Source organism: Camelus bactrianus, chromosome 7 (assembly GCF_048773025.1).
Source record: "Camelus bactrianus isolate YW-2024 breed Bactrian camel chromosome 7, ASM4877302v1, whole genome shotgun sequence".
NCBI classification, from domain to species: Eukaryota; Metazoa; Chordata; class Mammalia; order Artiodactyla; family Camelidae; genus Camelus; species Camelus bactrianus.
The window spans coordinates 5283187-5301967 of NC_133545.1; the positions used below are offsets into that span (position 1 = coordinate 5283187).

An 18781-nucleotide genomic window follows, 5' to 3' on the forward strand; every position below is an offset into this window, starting at 1 on the left:
TTGACTCATTCACCCCCGCCACTTCCTCTCCACCAGTCTTGATTCTTGACTCCTTCCTCACCACTGCCCCCTCAGCATTAGCACTGGAGCACCTGCCGGCTGGTGCAGTGTTCTAGGCGCTAGGCTCTTCAGAGGGGACGCAGACGCTGGTGAGTTAGGCCCCTGCAGTTCAGAGAAGACATGAGCATGGGGGAGCAGAGACAAGGAAAGAAGTCTCTGCCCTGGCAAGAGAAGGAGATGAGGAAAATGCCTGGTCCCCACAGGGTCCGTGGAGAAAGAGGAACAGGATGTTAATGCGCCTTGTTGTATCCAGGAGGGCTTCCTGCAGGTGGGGTCCTGAGCTAGGCTTTAGGCGGAGCCTGAGAGCGCACCACGGTTTCTTTCAGAAATCAGCAGAGGGGAGGGTGAGGGGGCCGTGCACTGGACAGGGAGCAGAGTTGGACAGGGACCCAGGTGGACTGGGTACATTTGGCCTGATGGACTGGTATCACCTAGAATAGGGGCTCTGGTGGCCAGAGAGAGAGAGAGATTGGGAGGGAAAAAAAATCCAAGAACAGAGAAAAAGATGAGTGACTTTGATGAAAGGTGTAGAAGCAGTGCTTCTCGGCTCTGGTGAAGGATCAGTTTTATTTCTAGTAAGTTGCAGACCAATGCTTGTGTGAAATACAAAAATCATGTGCTTGGATATTGTGGCAATGCCAAATTTTTGAAACTCCTGCTCTCAACTTCTGAACTTGTCATGCTGTAGATGACACAACAATTGGGTACTGACGTAGGGAAAAGACAGAGACAGACAGCACACCTGCTAACCTGTCTATAGTGTTCAGTGCACGCCTGGCATTGCCCTAGGCAGCTGGCACGTGTTGACTTATTTAATCTGTACAATTTATGAGGAAAGAATGATTATCATTCTCATTTTGTAGATGGGGAAAGTGAGGCACATACGACGAGGCAGCAGAGCTGGGATCTGAACCCTGAGATCCTGAGCCTAAAGTCTCTGGGCTTAACCACCAGGCTGCGCTGCCTTGCACGAGGGAAAGCAGAGATACATTGAGAGGTTAGGGAAGAAGATGAAACAACGCAGGGAGAAAGGAACATAAGCCAGTGTGAGGAGACTGCACATAGGGAGGGGGTGCTGGAGAAACAAGACAAGCAGAGAGAGAGAAAGGGCGGGCTTTGAGAGCAACAAGCTGGAGCGGCCAGATTGGGGAAGAAACTCAGTCTGGCAGGCATGTGGCAGGAGGAGGGCTTGGGGCAGGAGACACTGGCAAGAAGGGGTGAGACTGTTTGTGGGAGCAGTGGGGGAGGCAGAAGTGGACAGGCCCCTTTAGGATTGGGGGTCCATCCCGCCTGGTACCACAGTGGCTGTGTCCCCGCTCTGCAGGGAGCTGCTTCCTGTGCCTGGTGGATGTGGTGCCCGTGAAGAATGAAGATGGGGCTGTCATCATGTTCATCCTCAACTTTGAGGTGGTGATGGAGAAAGACATGGTGGGGTCCCCAGCCCGTGACACCAATCACCGCGCCGCCCCCACCAGCTGGCTGGCCCCAGGTAGGTGCAGCTGTGCTCTCGGGCTGGTGCAGAAACACCTGGTTTCCCTTCCCTGGGATCATGAGGCTACCCAAGGAAGGGGTGTGGAAGGGATCCTTTCAAAGATGGTAGGGGGGAGGTACAGCTCAGTAGAAGAGTGAGCTGCTTAGCATGCATGAAGTCCTGGGTCCAATCTCCAGTACCTCCATTAAAAATAAATAAATAAATCTAATTACCTCCCCTAATAGTAAAACAAAACAAAACAAAACAAAAAGATGGCGAGAACACGGAGAATACGGCTGGTCCCATCTGGCTCAGGATGGACAAACGGGAGTGGAGTGACTGACTGAGCCCAGATTCACAGGTCCTTGGGGCAGGATCACAACTGGTTTCACAGCCTTACCTGCTTGGGTTTCCACCACAGCATCTCCTGGGAGTGGTCCTCTCTCCTGCCCCAGGGATCGGGGATTCACCCTTCCCAGATGGCTCTGGCCACTTCCAAGTGGCTCCCTCTGCTCATGAGAAGTTTCAGTCTCTCTCATGGATTCAACTCTGTGAAGTTTCTACCTCTGGTCCTTGTTCCTGGTCTGGCCAGCTCCCTGCTGTGGCCTCGGCTAATTGAGAAGAGGATGCGAGGGGAGTGGTCCCTGTGGCTGGGGACCTCACTTTATCCTCCTGTGACTCAAAGGCTCAGAGTCATCCCCCCCTCCTGCCCCCAACCAAGGCCCTCTTGGGTTTAATTTTAAGTATTCCCTTAGAGTCACAGGAAGGAAAAAATCACCTCTTGGTTTCTCAAGCTCTAAAATGGCAGTGTTAATAACGCTGGCCCTACCTGTTCCACAGGTGCCATTTGCAAGATGGCAGGTCATGGCAGGAACCCATGGCATCACTCCTCCATTCAGATGCAGACCCTGCCATTTACTGTGTGACCTCCTACCAATCACACAACTCATTGGTGCCTAAATTTCCTCAGGTCTAAAATGTAGAGATAATGGTACTCACAAGTGCAGCTGTGAGAGTCTCAAATGGTTTGTGTAGAGACCCCGGTGATGTGAGGCTCAAGAAATGGTGGTTTATTATTGCCAGAGCCTTAGATAAGGTTGTATTCTAGACTTTTCTGGAGACTTGAGTTCTGTGCAGTAGGAGTGGGGGTGCAGGGGTGCTGGCTGTCAAGGCTCCTGCTTTCCCTCCTTCCTCCCCTTGGTGACTGGGGCTCCAGATCCTGGGCCTTGCCCCCTCTGGGGCTGTGGCGGTGCCCACAGCCACGCGCCTCCCCTCGCCACGCGCCTCCCCTCTCCCCGCAGGCCGCGCCAAGACCTTCCGCTTGAAGCTGCCCGCACTGCTGGCCTTGACCGCCCGGGAGTCGTCCGTGCGGCCGGGTGGCGCGGGCGGCGCGGGTGCCCCAGGGGCCGTGGTGGTGGACGTGGACCTGACGCCCGCGGCACCCAGCAGCGAGTCGCTGGCCCTGGATGAGGTGACGGCTATGGACAACCATGTGGCGGGGCTTGGGCCAGCGGAGGAGCGGCGTGCGCTGGTGGCACCCGGCTCTCCGCCCTCCTGCGCGCCCGGCCCGCACCCGTCGCCCCGGGCGCACAGCCTCAACCCCGACGCCTCGGGCTCCAGCTGCAGCCTGGCCCGGACGCGCTCCCGAGAGAGCTGCGCCAGCGTGCGCCGCGCTTCTTCGGCCGACGACATCGAGGCCATGCGCGCTGGGGCGCTGCCCCCGCCACCACGACACGCCAGCACCGGTGAGTGCCGGCCCCCACCCCTGTAGGAACCGCCTGGCCGCGTCCCCACCCCAGGCCTGCCCCATTCCAGGACCTCAGCTTCCTCCCTCCCTGCCCTGTCCAGTGTGCCTGGGAGACGGAAATCCCATTAAGCCCATATTTAATCCCATTAAGTGGCCTTTTAGTCCATTAATCATGCATTTATCCCCCTGCATTCTTCCACTCTCAGAGCCCTGCTGGCCCCGCAGCTGGCTCTCCCAGCTGGAGTGGGGATGGCCGTGGGGAGTCTGGAGGGCGGGAGAGGCATCTCTGTACTGCCCCTACCTGGGCCTCTGGCAGGCCCCCAGGCCCCGTTGAACAGGCCCTTATGGAGGCTTTTCTTCCTTTGTCATCTCATAGTTGCATCTCAGCCTGCTTCCTTTACTTGGGGAGGGGCCTGTCCTTGCTTGTTTCTCAGTGACTCTGCCCCTCTCTCCTGAGCTGGCTTCATTGACTCACTGAACGCCACGGCCTGGCTCATGCAGGGCCTGTCTCCACCTCAGCTCTACGTGGTCCACCTGACTTGCCTTTGACCCTGCCTGCTGCCCTGACCCGCTTTCCCTCCACCCCAGGGGCCATGCACCCCCTGCGCAGCGGCCTGCTTAACTCCACATCAGATTCGGATCTCGTGCGCTACCGCACCATTAGCAAGATTCCCCAAATCACCCTCAACTTTGTGGACCTCAAGGGTGACCCCTTCCTGGCTTCGCCCACCAGTGACCGGGAGATCATAGCCCCCAAGATAAAGGAACGGACCCACAACGTCACTGAGAAGGTCACCCAGGTCAGTGCCCAGCTCCCTGGCTCTCCTCTCACCTGGGAGGAGCTTGGAGGGAAGGTGGGAGTGGACTGTGGTCAAAAGTGGGGGTGGAGGGGTGCAGTCACTGAGGGCTGCTTGAAGGTGGCGGACCTGCAGGCTGGGGATGGAAGGGAGGCTTTCAGAGTTGGGACAAGAGAACAAACAGTATGAGAGGTCCTGGAGAAAAGAGGACTGGAGAGGAGGTAGCATTGGGATGGGGCAGATACAGAGGACAGGTTGATGGGGCTCAGGGAGGACATGGCAGTTGAGGCTGGGCACCTGGGAGGGTCAGGGTGGGTAGGAGAAGGCCTCCAGAGGGGCACAACAGGGTCTGTTCACACCTTGTGGTAGGAGAGCACTGGGGGGCAAACCAACAGGAGACTTCCAATTAGAAGAGGCCACAGAGGTCGAGACTGGGGGGTCCTGATTCTTCTAGGCCAATATGATGAGCCAGTCAGAGGGTGCTAGGGCCAGGGTGGCCTAGAGGTGCCCATCCTTTCCCCAAACCACAGGAGAGGAGAGTTTCCTTCCCGTGTTGGGAGGGGAGGGTGTGGTGGTGGGAGCACAGATACAGAGGATCAAGTCCCTGAATCCTGGGCCAGAGATTGCCAGCCTTGGGGGGCACTGTCTGGTGGCAGGACCTGCTGGTCTCCTGCCGCCTTTTGGCAGTAAGGTGGTTGGCATCACCCCCACTGCGCAGTCCATCTCAGCCCCTTCACGGTCCTGGCCTTGGGGGTAGGGTGGGGGAGGCTCAGGAGTTGGAAGTAGGAACAGTGGGGGCTCCTGTCCCACGCCTGCCTCGCCTCAGTCCCCGTTGCCCCTTCCTGTCCCTCCCACAGCAGCTCCCCTAGTTGGCCCGAGTGAGGGAGCTGTCCGCTTGCTTGCTGCCTCCTCGGCCCTCCTCCTGGCCCTGCTCCCGCTGCTGCCTCTGGCTCTCTGGGCCCCTGCCAGGTCTCCAGCCCCTTGGCCTTGACTCCAGAACGTTCTCCCACACCCTAGGCCCCATATCTGGCTGCCTCCTCCTCACCCCTTCCCTGCCTCTCTCTTGCCCCACCTGGAGCCCAGGCTTCTGCCCTGCTCTGGTGCCCACCATGTGTGCTGTCGTGTTGTGGTCTGTGCGTCTGTGTGTGTCAGCGCGCGCGTGTGTTCCTGGCTCTTTGGTCACCGGGCAGTCTCTCCATCTCTGGGTGTCTGTCTGACTCTGGCTGGCTGGTCACTGGACCGGCTGGGCGGGGGTGTTGGGGAGACCATTAATCTGTGGTGACAGGCCGGGCTGCTGGGGGAGGGGGAGGGGCGCGGGCTGCGGGAGCGGCTGCAGCAGGAGCCCTGAGCGGGCCGCGGGGGGAGGGGGCCTCTGGCCGGCGGGGCGGGGCGGGGCGGGGGAGCCCAGTGTGGCGGGTGGGGGTGGGGACCCGGGAGGAGGAGGGGCCGGCTGGAGGAGCCGAGGTTCCGACCGCCTAGCGGCTGCTGGGCTGGCAGCAGGCACAGCGCGGCACTCTGGCAGCGGGGCCCGCACCAGGGGGCCATGGGCAGCCCGAGCCAGGCGGGCCGCTATCCACGCTCACTGCCAGGGTGACCCCAGCCCCGAGATCCAGCCCTAGCGACCCTGGCTTTATGCCAGAGGCAGAGGCTGCCTCGGGAGCCAGGCCGCCAGCCTCTGGGGCACAGCCTGGGCTGGGACTGCTGTTGGGGAGCAGGTGAGGTGCTTGGCTGGGCCCTAGGGCCCCAGGGCAGGCAGGCTGGGGGGAGCCAAGTCCTCCATGGCGGCCCCAGCGGGGAAGGCGAGCGGGACAGGGGCCCTGCAGCCCAGGGCCCAGAAAGGCCGGGTGAGGCGGGCCGTACGCATCTCCAGCCTGGTGGCCCAGGAGGTAGGTGATCCCCCAGTCCCTCCCTTTCCCTCTGGGGCTGGGACACTGAGACCACAAGTCAGATGTGGCCCAGAGGGCTCTGGTTCCAGGCGGGGAGAGGGCTTCAGAAATGCAGGATGGTTTGGGGAGCCATGGGGTCTGTGGCCCCATTCATCCCACTCTTGGCTCCAGCCTGCTCTTCCCAGGCCTGCCAGGCTAGGTGGACAGTGTTTTTGTTGCCAGGGCTTCTGCTCTCCTTGGGCTTTCGTGGCCCAGTCTTCTAGCTCAAGACGCAAAAGGAAGAGAGGGGAACAGGAATGAAATGGGTGCCCAGAGAGGATGGTGGGGAGATGGGGGAAGAGTGTGCCTCCCGCTTTCACCCCACCTCCCTCAGCAGGCTGGGACAGTGAGAGGGCTGGCGGGCAGCAGCCCGGCCTGGCTTGGATGCCCTGGGGCCCCACCCCTCCAGCACTCCGTGTGCTGGGGTGGACCCTGTGGTGGACGAGGGAGGCGTGGGCTGCTTCTGGGGTCTAGGTTTGGGGCCTGGAGTCTGAGGAGGCTGGGGGTCAGAGGCCACTGGATGAGTAGTGAGGGCAGGCTGAGCTGGGACACCTGGCTCACCTCTTTTGGGGCAGCCTGAGGTGTTGGTGGCTCCCCAGGCTGATGACTGTGTAGGCTCCTCCTGGGAGCCACCTCTCTGCCCCCAGGGGCTTCTGTGAGAGAGCCAGGAGCAAGCTCAGGGAGGATGGCAGGGGGGCGTTAGAGTGGCTCAGGGGTGAGTCTGAGACTCCCACCCGGCAGCTGAGCTGTCTGTCTTGGCTCTTACGCTCCTCGTGGCTGGGGGACAGTTGTGGGGGGGAGTCTTCTCGGCCACAGGTGAGGAACCAGGGTTTGGCAGGTCAGGGGAGGTTGCACACTGGCCCAAGGCCGTATGGTAAACTGGTGGTTCCAGGGCTGAGCCTAGCCCCTGTAGGATGAGGTCTGTGGGTCCAGGGCTTGTGTTCTGGGCTTGTCTCCTCTGTGTGTGTGTGTGTGTGTGTGTGTGTGTCTGTGTGCGTGTGTGTGTGTGTGTGCATTGGGGTGGTGCTAGTCCAGCTGTGGGCAGACTCGGGGAGGAGGGGCAGGACCACATCTGTCAGGTGTGGTCCAGCACAGTCCCTGGAGAGCCGGGCAAGGAGCCCCTTCTTTCGCTTCCTAGTCTGCGAGGGCTCTGGTCAGTTCCAGTTTTTCAGTACCCACTTGACTCCCCAAAGGTCACTGCCCCATGTTCTCTGCCTTAAGGAACAGGTGGCTTGGGCTGAAAGCAGGGCAGAAGTGGGGTCCTGGAAGCCACATTCTCCTTCCTCTGCCGCAGGCCTCAGATGTTCCCAGCCACCCTCATCATGTGCCTCTGGAGCCCTGTGGCCACCCCAGGGTGGTTAAGCCCCTAACTATGGCCCGTCTTAACTTCTACTTACTTCTTCTAAGGAGATATTCTCCGAAGCCCACCTGGGGGGGGGGCGGGCGGTGGTTGCAGGGGAATCCCCAGTTTGACTATAAATGGGAATCTTTGGGGCTCCACCCACTGCACAGAGGCTGGAGGATGCGGGGCCCTGACACTTAGTGCTGCTCCTGTGGGGTCTTCAACCTTGGCTCTCGGGGTGGGGGGAGAGCCTTGGGTTTGGCTGCCCAGGGAAGACAGGGCCAGGCTGGGAAATTCTGGGGATTCTGAGGGGTAAGGGGAGGCCACAGGGGGATAGACAGAGGCTCCTGGGACAGTGTGGGAAAGCTGGCTTCAGCTCTGCCTAGTTTGGCTTGGGGAGAAAGGGTGACGTGGCTACTGCCACCTGGTTTGAATGGCAAGCCTGCCTCTGCCTGAGTGAGGAGGAGGCAGGACGTGAGGTGAGCCTGTGCAGGCTGGGTGGTCACTTCTGAACATCTGCTCTGGTCCAGGGCGAGTAAGGGGAGGGTGGGAGTGTCTTGGTCTCTCTCCCCTGGATGCCAGGGGACCTGGATCTGGGTGGCTGGGTCCTCGGGCCAGTGGCATGAAGGGACATTTAGGCCCTCAGTCCCTGGACCACCAGCAGTGGGACTTGTAAGAAACTGCAGTGACTGCCACCATTTATATTGCTTAGGCTGCGAGATGTGGTCATTGGAGCATTTTCTGGACCGTGGTGTATGTGGGACGTGCTTGTGTGCACGTGTGTGTGTATGTGGTCTTGGGTGAGGGGGCGGGCAAGATCTCATGGTGGGAGTTATATCCTCAGTTATGGGTCTGCATTGCTGGTGGGGGACAGTACTTGTGGGTGTTACTGTGAGGTGCCCTGGACTCAGGTGGCTGGCCAGGAGGTCCTGTGCAGCATGGGGAACTGTAGTGCCCAAGTCGAGGGGTGGTCAGTGGCTGTGGCCACTTGGCTGAGTGTAGGCCCGCCCCCGACACTACTTGGCCTCTTCTCTGGAGGGCCCAGCAGAGATGTCACCTGCTTCTACCCTGGATGGTCTGTGGCCTGTTCTCCTTTGCTGGGACCCCAGCTGGACATCATGCGCTCGCCTCCACCTTCCCTGCCCGTTCAGGTCCTGTCCCTGGGGGCCGACGTGCTGCCGGAGTACAAGCTGCAGGCGCCGCGCATTCACCGCTGGACCATCCTGCACTACAGCCCCTTCAAGGCCGTGTGGGACTGGCTCATCCTGCTGCTGGTCATCTACACGGCCGTTTTCACCCCCTACTCGGCTGCCTTCCTGCTGAAGGAGACCGAAGAGGGCTCCGCAGGCCCCGACTGTGGCTATGCCTGCCAGCCGCTGGCTGTGGTGGACCTCATCGTGGACATCATGTTCATCGTGGACATCCTCATCAACTTCCGCACCACCTACGTCAACGCCAATGAGGAGGTGGTCAGCCACCCTGGCCGCATTGCTGTCCACTACTTCAAGGGCTGGTTCCTCATCGACATGGTGGCTGCCATCCCCTTTGACTTACTTATCTTCGGCTCTGGCTCTGAGGAGGTAGGTTGGCAAGGACACAGGGGAGAAAGGAGGGAAGCAGGTGGGAGGTGGTGGGGCCGAGGGGGCTGTGAGAGAAGGAGGGCCACAGACCCACCGCAGGTGCCCTAGCTAAGCTGGGCCTGCTCTCCTTTCCATACGAGCTTCTCCCTGGTTTTAGAGGCCCAGAGTAGCTCCCCTTTCCCTAATGTGTCTGTCCAAAGTGGCCACTGGCTTCTGAGTCACATGGAAGTGTCCCGGAAGCTAGTGGGTCCTCTGGCCAGGCATCTTAGGGTGGGTGCACCTTTCTGAGCCCATTTCCTCATTCTCATCATGGGGACCGTGAACCCTTTGTCACAGAGCTAGCATGAAGATTAATGTGACTCTGTGCTGGGCCCATCGCCTGGGAGGTGCTTCTATTATGAAGAGGTTCTGGGAGGAAGTCTTTGGAGATCTCACCTCCGATGCCCCCTGCCACCGCCCCCGAGGGCTGCAGAGCCCCGGCTCCTCATTTGCCCCCAACACTGAATATCCCACCCGCTTCCAGCTGATCGGGCTGCTGAAGACGGCGCGGCTGCTGCGGCTGGTGCGCGTGGCGCGGAAGCTGGACCGCTACTCGGAGTACGGGGCGGCCGTGCTCTTCCTGCTCATGTGCACCTTCGCACTCATCGCGCACTGGCTGGCCTGCATCTGGTATGCCATTGGCAACATGGAGCAGCCGCACATGGACTCCCGCATCGGCTGGCTGCACAACCTGGGCGACCAGATCGGCAAGCCCTACAACAGCAGCGGCCTGGGCGGCCCCTCCATCAAGGACAAGTACGTCACCGCCCTCTACTTCACCTTCAGCAGCCTCACCAGCGTGGGCTTTGGCAATGTCTCACCCAACACCAACTCCGAGAAGATCTTCTCCATCTGTGTCATGCTTATCGGCTGTGAGTGCCCCCGGGGCCGGGGGTAGGAAAAGCCAGCAGTCCAGGGTCCAGGAAGAGCCCAGGACAGAGGAGAGGGAGGGTGCTAGATGAGCCAGAGTGGGGTCTCTAAGTCCCAGGGACCTCCATCATGGCACATTTGGGTGCTGGGACGCCAGGGTAGAGGCACAAGGCAGAGCGGAGGGGCGGGTGTTCCTGGGCGTCTGTGCGTGTGCATCGCGAGTGTGTGCTCACACTGAGACATGACTGCATGTGTCCCTGACTTGGGGCAAGGGCGGATGGGGTCCTTCAGATACTGATGGCCCCACTCACCCTGCTCCCAGCCCTCATGTATGCCAGCATCTTCGGCAATGTGTCGGCCATCATCCAGCGGCTGTACTCGGGCACGGCCCGCTACCACACGCAGATGCTCCGTGTGCGGGAGTTCATCCGCTTCCACCAGATCCCCAACCCACTGCGCCAGCGCCTTGAGGAGTATTTCCAGCATGCCTGGTCCTACACCAATGGCATCGACATGAACGCGGTGAGGCCACTGCATTTGGCCACGGGCTGGTGGGGACTGGAGGGAGCAGGGTGACCGTGGGGACTCCTCTTGGTGCAGTGAGCATGGATCAGCCCACCAGAGTCACACTCCATGTTCAGGAGGTCCCAGTTAGCACTGGGGAGGACCCTGAGAGGTACGTCACCCACCTTTTGCCTGTGAGCTTGTTGACGGGGAGAGCTCTCACTTTGGGGCGGGGGCCAGACCAGGCTCTAGGTGATCATGTTTAATCCTTACAAGAGCCCCAGGCAGGAGCTGGTCTCCACACCTCACACATAAGAACCTGGAGGTTAGAGCAGTGAGGCGTCATCCCCAGGGCTACACAGCTAGAAGGGGTGGGACGGGTGAACTGGAATGGGCACCCAGGTCCCTGGCCCCATGCTGGATGCTCTGGTGCTTCCTGCAGGACATCTGGGTGGGGGGTGGGCGTAGGGTCCCAGAAGAGGGCATGCTGAGCCAGCCCCCCTCCCCCAGGTGCTGAAGGGCTTCCCCGAGTGCCTGCAGGCCGACATCTGCCTGCACCTGAACCGCTCGCTGCTGCAGCACTGTAAGCCCTTCCGAGGGGCCACCAAGGGCTGCCTGCGGGCCCTGGCCATGAAGTTCAAGACGACGCACGCGCCACCAGGGGACACGTTGGTGCACGCTGGGGACCTGCTCACTGCCCTCTACTTCATCTCCCGGGGCTCCATCGAGATCCTGCGGGGCGATGTTGTGGTGGCCATCCTGGGTATGGCGGGGACCGGGAGCTGGGCCTGAACTGCCTGCTGAGGCCTGGAGAGGTCCGAGCCCTGGAAGGACATAGCCCTGGGGGCTGTGGACTGGGGACTACCCACTGGGACCTTGAGCTCCTTTAATTCACTTAAACTCAGGCTCTCCAGGGGCGTGGCAGAGAGGAGCCCCGCATGGGGTGGGCTGCTGAATTCTGGGGCCTTCCATTTGGGGTCTCTTCATAGGCAGTGACACTCTTGCTCCTTAAAACAGGACCAAATCCAGATGCTCCAAGGTGGGCAGTGGAGACAGGCTATGCATCTGATTTTACCAAGGGCCACGTGGTTCCCTGCAGCCTCAGGCAATACAGCCAAGCCCTCGCCTCCCAAGCCGAGGGAGTCCTGCCCCTCTTCCCCTCCCACCCCTTGCTTTCCCCACTCCCTGTGCACGTGGGCACGTGTGCCTGGGCACTGGGGACTTCCTGCCCTCTGCCTGTCCTTCCCTTGGCCCTGGACACCTCAGGGCAGATGTGTCACGGTGGGCCTTTTTAGATTTTAACTTCTCAGTTCAGCATAAACACACACTCATGCCACAAACGCCCCCAAACACAACTAAAACCAAAGTTTTGCCGGACGCCGGCTGCCGTACTGCGTTCTGGCGGTTTCTGTTCTGTGCTGTGCTGTAGCTGTGCTGCCGTATTTTCTTTCAGTAAACAAAATGCTGGTCTTGAGTCACTACTGTGTTATGATCTGTAGTTTGAAGAACAGTTAATGAGGGGGTAGGAATTGGCCAGGAGGGTGTTTGGAACACGGGCTTTGGGGAGTACAAGTAGAGTTGGAACCCAAGGAAGCCAGGGCCGTGGGCAGATCCCGGCACCTGGGCTGGAGCTGCTGGCTGGCCCAGTAGCTGGGAGGCACAAGGTCCCTGGCCCTTTACCCCTGGGGCTCTGCACATGTCCTGCCTTTGGGAGCCTCGGGAGGATGGGGCTGGCTGATGCTTCCTTGGCTCTGGAGGCTGCTGACCAGACTGAGGGGAGGTGCCTGGCCCAGGGTGAGAATGCCCAGAAGACAGGTGCCTGCTGCCTCTGCTGCCACCCCAGGGGCTGAGCCCCCCTCTTGGTGGCCTCCAGGGAAGAATGACATCTTCGGAGAGCCTCTGAACCTGTATGCAAGGCCTGGGAAGTCCAACGGGGATGTGCGGGCCCTCACCTACTGTGACCTGCACAAGATCCACCGGGACGACCTGCTGGAGGTGCTGGACATGTACCCCGAGTTCTCCGACCACTTCTGGTCCAGCCTGGAGATCACCTTCAATCTGCGAGATGTAAGTGGGCGGCGCGGCAGGCTGCATGCTGGGTGGCTGCCCCTTCCCTGTGTGACCTTCTCTGGCCTTGTTTCCCTGCCTGTCAAACGGTAGCTGGGTCAGATCAGGTTGTGAAAAATACCAGTCTCAGCCCTGGTCCTGGGACAGAAGTCAATCCCCCAGAGCCGGCACTCCCAGCCCCACCTTTTCTGTTAATGAGGGGGTTTGGGCGGGACCGGGCAGGGTGGGAGGGCGCGCAAAGGCCCTGACACCGCTTTCGGTTCCAGACCAATATGATCCCTGGCTCTCCCGGCAGTGCAGAGCTGGAGGGCGGCTTCAGCCGGCAGCGCAAGCGCAAGCTGTCCTTCCGCAGGCGCACGGACAAGGGTGAGGCGGGGGAGCGGAGGGGGCGGGGTGCAGGTGAGCCGGGAGGCGGGCGGGGGGCGCGGCCTAGGGGAGGCAGGGAGGAGGGCGGAGCGCGGTGGGCGGGCCGGTCTGCTCCACACAGGCTCCACAGACCTCGTGCCCCACCTTCAGTGTTTCCCACTACTCACCCCAGCTCTCCAAACGCTGCCCATCCCTTCAAGCCCATTTGAACTGTCACCTCCTCCAGGAAGCCCTCTTCCACCCTCCAGGGCAGGGGCGTGCCTAAGTTTGCTTGGTCCTCCAGGACTGGCGTCTTGGTGGGCGCTGCCTTGAACTGATGATGGGAGAAAAGACAGGGCAAAGGAGGGCGAGGAGGCCAGAACGGGGTTTGAGGGTACGGGGTCCCAAGAGCCCCGCCCAGCAGTGCCGTGGCCCGTGCTTGTGCAACCAGAGGTCAGAGATGACCTGGTCCTGCACTGGGAGTTCTCAGTCCTCTTGAAAGTGGGGAAAGAGAGCAGAAGAAACCACCTGGGACAAACCAGGGGGTCCTGTGCGGTCCTTTCCCAGGGCTGCTCCCATCCCCCTGACCCGGGCCCTTTCCTCCTCTTCCCTCTGCTCCACCCCTCCTCCCTTCCGTGCCTCCTGCCCCTCTGAGGCTCATTCTCTGTTTCCCACAGACCCGGAACAGCCAGGGGAGGTGTCAGCCTTGGGGCCCAGCCGGGCGGGGGCAGGGCCGAGTGGCCGGGGCCGGCAGGTGGGGCCATGGGGGGAGAGCCTGTCCAGCGGCCCCTCCAGCCCTGAGAGCAGTGAGGATGAGGGCCCAGGCCGCAGCTCCAGCCCCCTCCGCCTGGTGCCCTTCTCCAGCCCCAGGCCCCCCGGAGAGCTGCCGGGTGGGGACCCCCTGACTGAGGACGGAGAGAAGAGCAGTGACACTTGTAACCCCCTGTCAGGTAGGGCCAGGGCTGCCCGGGTGGGCGGGAAATGGCATCTGTCCCCATCTCAACCCAGTTCTCTGGCTCCAGGCGCCTTCTCAGGAGTGTCCAACATCTTCAGCTTTTGGGGGGACAGCCGGGGCCGCCAGTACCAGGAGCTGCCTCGCTGCCCCGCCCCCGCCCCCAGCCTCCTCAACATCCCTCTTTCCAGCCCGGGCCGGCGGTCCCGGGGCGACATGGAGAGCAGGCTGGATGCCCTCCAGAGGCAGCTCAACAGGTGAGGGTGGTCCCTGGGATCCAGCTTAGGCCCAGCTGTGTGTGTCAAGGGGGACGGTCTAGTAGGTGTTGGGCGTGGGAGTACTGCTCTGTGACCTGTGGGTTTCTGGCAGTGTTGCAGGGTGCAGGGGTGTCCGCTCTGTCCAGTCCTGTCTGAGTGTCCAGTAGCTTGACCGTCTTCTTGCATTCAGAGCTGAACCAGGGGCTGCCACACCTAGAATGAAGAGTGAGCCTGGGGTTGACCAGCTGGCTGTCCATAGGGTGGTCCCGAAGTCACAGTTACTCGTGTCTCCATCTCCTGGAGACCCAGAGCATCCTCCTCCTTCTTGCCCCAGGCTGGAGACCCGGCTGAGTGCAGACATGGCCACCGTTCTGCAGCTGCTGCAGAGGCAGATGACGCTGGTCCCACCTGCCTACAGTGCTGTGACCACCCCGGGGCCTGGCCCTACCTCCACCTCCCCTCTGCTGCCCGTCAGTCCCATCCCCACCCTCACCCTGGACTCGCTTTCTCAGGTAAGTTCTGAGCATTCTAGCCCTGCCTTTTCTACCCTGATTCCCTCCCAGACCTGCTTTGCTACCCTTTCTGCTCGGCCTTGGGCCCCAGGCTCCTCCCACCCTGTTCCTGCCCTCCTCCCAGGCTGTGCTCCAGGAGCTGTGAGGACAGAGCAAGGCAGGAGAGCCCTCAAACCAAGCCCCTAGACAGCTGGGCCAAGGAAATCAGCCAGTTGAGTGACATGTGCTCCCCCAGTGTCACCTGCATGGCCAGATCTACTCATGGTGCCTGTGTCATGGCTACAAGTAGAGGGGACTGTTGAGCCCAAGGCCTGGTGGTGGGTTTGTATGCCGGGGTCCCCTTGGGACAGGGTCCCAGGTCCCTGCAGTGACTGGCACCCCCTGGGTCTGGCTCTACTGCCAACCAGTGGCTCTCATGCTGGGCCCTTTGCAGCGTTGTCCTCAAGGCTTTGGCTAAGCCCCAGGGTAGCACTCCTGGCCGGCATCTCTCCTCTCTTGCCAGAGATGGGCTTCTGTTGTCCTTTGTCCTCTCCTGAGTGGCCTCCTGACAGGAGAGCTGTGTCTGGGCCCCTAGAAGGGGCTCCTCTGGCTACCAGAGGTGGCCTGGGCTCTGATCCCCACTTCCTCTGGCATCTGCTCCCCCCTCCCATATGCTGCCTGCTCCTGTTTGCAGACACCAGAGCCCACGTCAGCAAATGTGCCAGTCTCCCTTCACAGCCGCCCCCGCAGAGATCTCACAGCAGACTCGTCAGCACCCACAAACCCCCTCCCGCCTGCCCTGGCACTCTCCCTGGCCTTCCGAGGCCTGGCCGCCAGCCTGCCTCTGTTTTTGGGTCCCTGAGTTCTTTCTAGATTGGAGGAAGGAACATTGTTTCTCTTTCCATCCAGCTTCTGTCCCAGCTCAGGGTCCCTTATTCTGGGTTGGTTTTGAATTCAGCTGCCACGTTCCCTGGGGAAGGAAGCAGCTACGGCCTTGGCTCTCCCCTGTGGCAGGTGGAAGCTCCCGAGGCCCCGAGCTGCTGGGTTTGGCTCTTGCCCTTGAGAGTGCATTTCTCTCCTTCCAACCTTGGGCCTCCCCTTTGTGGTCGGAGTCCTGCTCTGTCTGCCTTGGCCCATCTCCTTATCCCCTCCTGCCCTCTTCTGTCGGCCTCCCTCCTGACCCTCTCTGTCCTCTGACCTTCCCCCCATCCTCCACTCCTGGCTTCTCACTCCATTTCTTTTGCAGGTTTCCCAGTTTATGGCGTGCGAGGAGCTACCCCAAGATGGCCCCGCTCGACGCCTCTCCTTGCCGGGCCAGCTGGGGGCCCTCACCTCCCAGCCCCTGCACAGACACGGCTCAGACCCAGGAAGTTAGTGGGGCTGCCCAGTGTGGACACATGGCTCACCCAGGGTTCAGCGCACTGTCTGGGCCCCTCCCCGTGGAGGCCCTGCCCAGGAGGCCCTGGCCGCGGAGGGGAGAGGAACAGGAAGGCACAGCTCCTCCCCCAGCCCTTGGGACCATCTCCTCCTGCGGTCCCCTGAGCCCCAGTGGGAGGGGCAGGGGCAGGGCGGGGCAGTGGATGGGGGTCTGTGGTCCCCCCACTGCCCTGGGGGCAGTAGCTGGTCTAACTGCCCGGAGGCACCCGGCCCTGGGCCTTAGGCACCTCAAGGACTTTTCTGCTATTTACTGCTCTTATTGTTAAGGATAATAATTAAGGATCATATGAATAATTAATGAAGATGCTGATGACTATGAATAATAAATAATTATCCTGAGGAGACTCCAGTGGTGCTGGGAGGGTGCAGCCATCAGCAAGCTGCACCCCACGGTCACAGCCGCAGTGTACCTGTGCACTGGCCTCTCTGCAACAATCTGGGCCGGTCTTTCTGTGTGCACAGGGCCTGCAGGGGCAGCTCCAACATCTGGACGTGGGGGTGTTGCAGTGGGGGGGCTGCTCCCTGGGGCCTGACACGACTCACCTTCAGGGCTTCTTGCCTCCGGTGGGCCCTACTTCCATGTGGTCCTGGATTTGGGAGAGCAAAGAGCCACCTGACTGTTCTGAATATAGAGGTTGTCCTAATGGGATCCCAGGCCTGGGGTCTGGCCCCCAGGGTCATGATGCCTTGCTGGGTGCCACACTGGCCTCGGAAGCTGGCCCCATGCTGACCACTGATCTATCCATACTCTTGTCCCCTACACAGTCCATGAACCCAGCCTGTACTGACTTTAACCTGGGACTGTATTTGGCTAAGCCCCTAACTTGGCCTTATCTTGACCTTAACCCAGACTCACATGGACCCTATGTAATTGGGCCCCCACAGCAAACCAGCTCTGGGCACGCTGGTTTTCTCAGCACTGACCAGAGCTCCCCTGGTATCTGGCTGCAGACGGGCCTCACTGTGATCACCTCCATCACTTGGTCACCTGTGATCCCTGAGCTGCCTGAAGAAGGTGGAAGTTTCAGGGTGGCTCATTCCTGTTATTGGGGGAAAAAGTCAGAAGAGCTCTTCTGGGGCCAGTGAAGGGTGGTGGCCGTGTATGCACGCGCGTGTGTGTACATGTGTGCGTGTGCACACGCTGCTGGTCTCCTGAGGGCACGCAGCCTCTCAGAGGAGCAGTCATGCAGTGGCCGTGGCAGGGCAGCTGTGGGCCAGCAGGAGGAGCAGACGGGGAGCGGCCGGCTCTGCCAGGGGGCAATGGTGCTGCCTAAGGCCTCCGGGGCCGCTTAATCCCACACCGTCTGACCCTTTGAGGCGGGTTTGTTAACCTCACTTTGAAGACAAAGGCATTGCTGCCCATGCCCAGGATTGGGAAGGTGTTGGGAGGAGACCCCGGTCTCTGAGCTGCCAGGAGGGTGCACTCTGCCCAGAGCGGGAAGGAGAGAAGTTCCTGGTGGTTCTGCACCTGGGCCCTGGCTCCCTTCCCAGAGGGTGTGACCAGGGAGGGGCCCCTGTAAATTCAGTGTGCCCTGGGGGACAGGGCTGGGAAGACGGGAGAAGGATGAGCTGGGTGACGGAGAGGGGTGACACAGAGAGGTGGGCCAAGCAGAGAGGGTGGCTTTGTGTGACAGGACCTGCCGCACGTGCACCTGTGTGTACGTGTGAGTGTGGGCATGCACCTGTTCACGGTGTGGGAGCTCACGCACAGGCCTTCCTGGTGGATTGATGTGTGTGGGTGCGGGGTGGGGGTTCTAGCTGGGGGGATGCCCTAGATTCAGTGTCAGCTGAAGTGGGCTCTGGGCGCGAGCAGACACCATCAGGATCTCAGCCCAGGGCATGAGACTGACAGAGGCGGAGGCCACCGCGAGGCTGACTGTGGGAAAGAAGGTTCAGGTGAAGCTCACTGCACTTGCCATGCTGGGGCCAAAAGGCCCTCAAGGCCCAGCAGCGGAGTGAGGCCCAAGTGGCTCAGCTGCTGCCCAGGGCCCAGGAGCAAGCTTGTCCCTGCACCTGTCCTTAACTGGGCTTCTGCCCTGCTCGGTCCAGGCAGTGGCAGCTCTCATATTTCAGGGACAAATAGGAGAAATCAGTGCTCACAGAGCCCACCCTTTGTGGTGAACATTATTCTTGCTGCCTGAAACCAAAGGCCAGGATGCTGGCGTAACCTGCCGGCGTCCGGACTGGAGCTGGAGTGTGAACCTGGGCAGTCCCAGCACCTCCCTCACCCTCCACCCGCCGGACTGGCCTGACCCTTGGGCACACTGCCTCCCTTGCTCTAGGAAAGACACTAAGAGACCTTTGCGAGTGTCTGGGATTTCTAGAACCTTCTCTTCCCTGCAGACTTTTGTACCTTCTGCTCCTTTGCCTGGAACACCTTTTGTTTAGTGAATTCCTGCTTGTCCTCTGGTGACTCTTCTAGGAAATGCTTGGAGCCCCTCTCAGGCTGGGGGCCCCTCTGTTCTGCTGCATGACCCTCTGCTCTCCCCACCCCACTCTCCCTACCTGGGACTGCCAAATTCGGGGGGGGGCTCATCACCTCTGTGTGACCCTGTGTCCCTGTCTGTTCCCCTAGCACCATGCCCAATGGTTCCCCCAGAGCACCCACTGGACAGTTTACTGAACGGACATCTCTAGATTTTGGTAGTGATTAGCAGTAAAATCCATAACATTGAAAGGGCCTGTGTGGCTTGACTTTGAGGAGCGGGGAAACTGTGACTTCCTGTGCAGCCAGGCTGGGGGTGTGAGGGCTGAGGAAGGGGCTCCGGGGCTTCTGGCACTCTCTGAGTCTCCTCTGCTGGAAAGCAGACAAGGGGTCTGATACCCCAGTGATGACCCCCTCAAGGACCAGGCTGTTTACATCTTCTATCCCATTCTGTTGACTCAGTCAGTGCGTG

General features: G+C 60.6%; 1 protein-coding gene across 7 annotated transcripts in view; it reads left to right on the top strand.

Annotated features, from left to right (window-relative positions):
* The window catches only part of KCNH2 (potassium voltage-gated channel subfamily H member 2), a 32551-nt gene extending 16581 nt beyond the window's left edge, over positions 1-15970 (top strand). For 4 of the 7 annotated variants that reach the window (XM_074366771.1, XM_074366774.1, XM_074366773.1 and 1 more), the window contains 13 exons: positions 1385-1549; positions 2833-3276; positions 3780-4078; positions 8494-8922; positions 9446-9833; positions 10154-10353; positions 10846-11098; positions 12209-12402; positions 12669-12768; positions 13425-13697; positions 13770-13956; positions 14291-14468; positions 15694-15970. In XM_074366771.1, coding sequence (XP_074222872.1) covers positions 1385-1549; positions 2833-3276; positions 3780-4078; positions 8494-8922; positions 9446-9833; positions 10154-10353; positions 10846-11098; positions 12209-12402; positions 12669-12768; positions 13425-13697; positions 13770-13956; positions 14291-14468; positions 15694-15822 — 3239 coding nt within the window. In that variant the 3' untranslated portion in view covers positions 15823-15970. Of the gene's footprint in view, positions 1-1384; positions 1550-2832; positions 3277-3779; positions 4079-5807; positions 5962-8493; positions 8923-9445; positions 9834-10153; positions 10354-10845; positions 11099-12208; positions 12403-12668; positions 12769-13424; positions 13698-13755; positions 13957-14290; positions 14469-15693 lie in introns of those variants that run through there. The other 3 variants (XM_074366772.1, XM_074366775.1, XM_074366777.1) reach the window with 3 other exon arrangements.
* The last annotated feature ends 2811 nt before the right edge of the window (positions 15971-18781 follow it).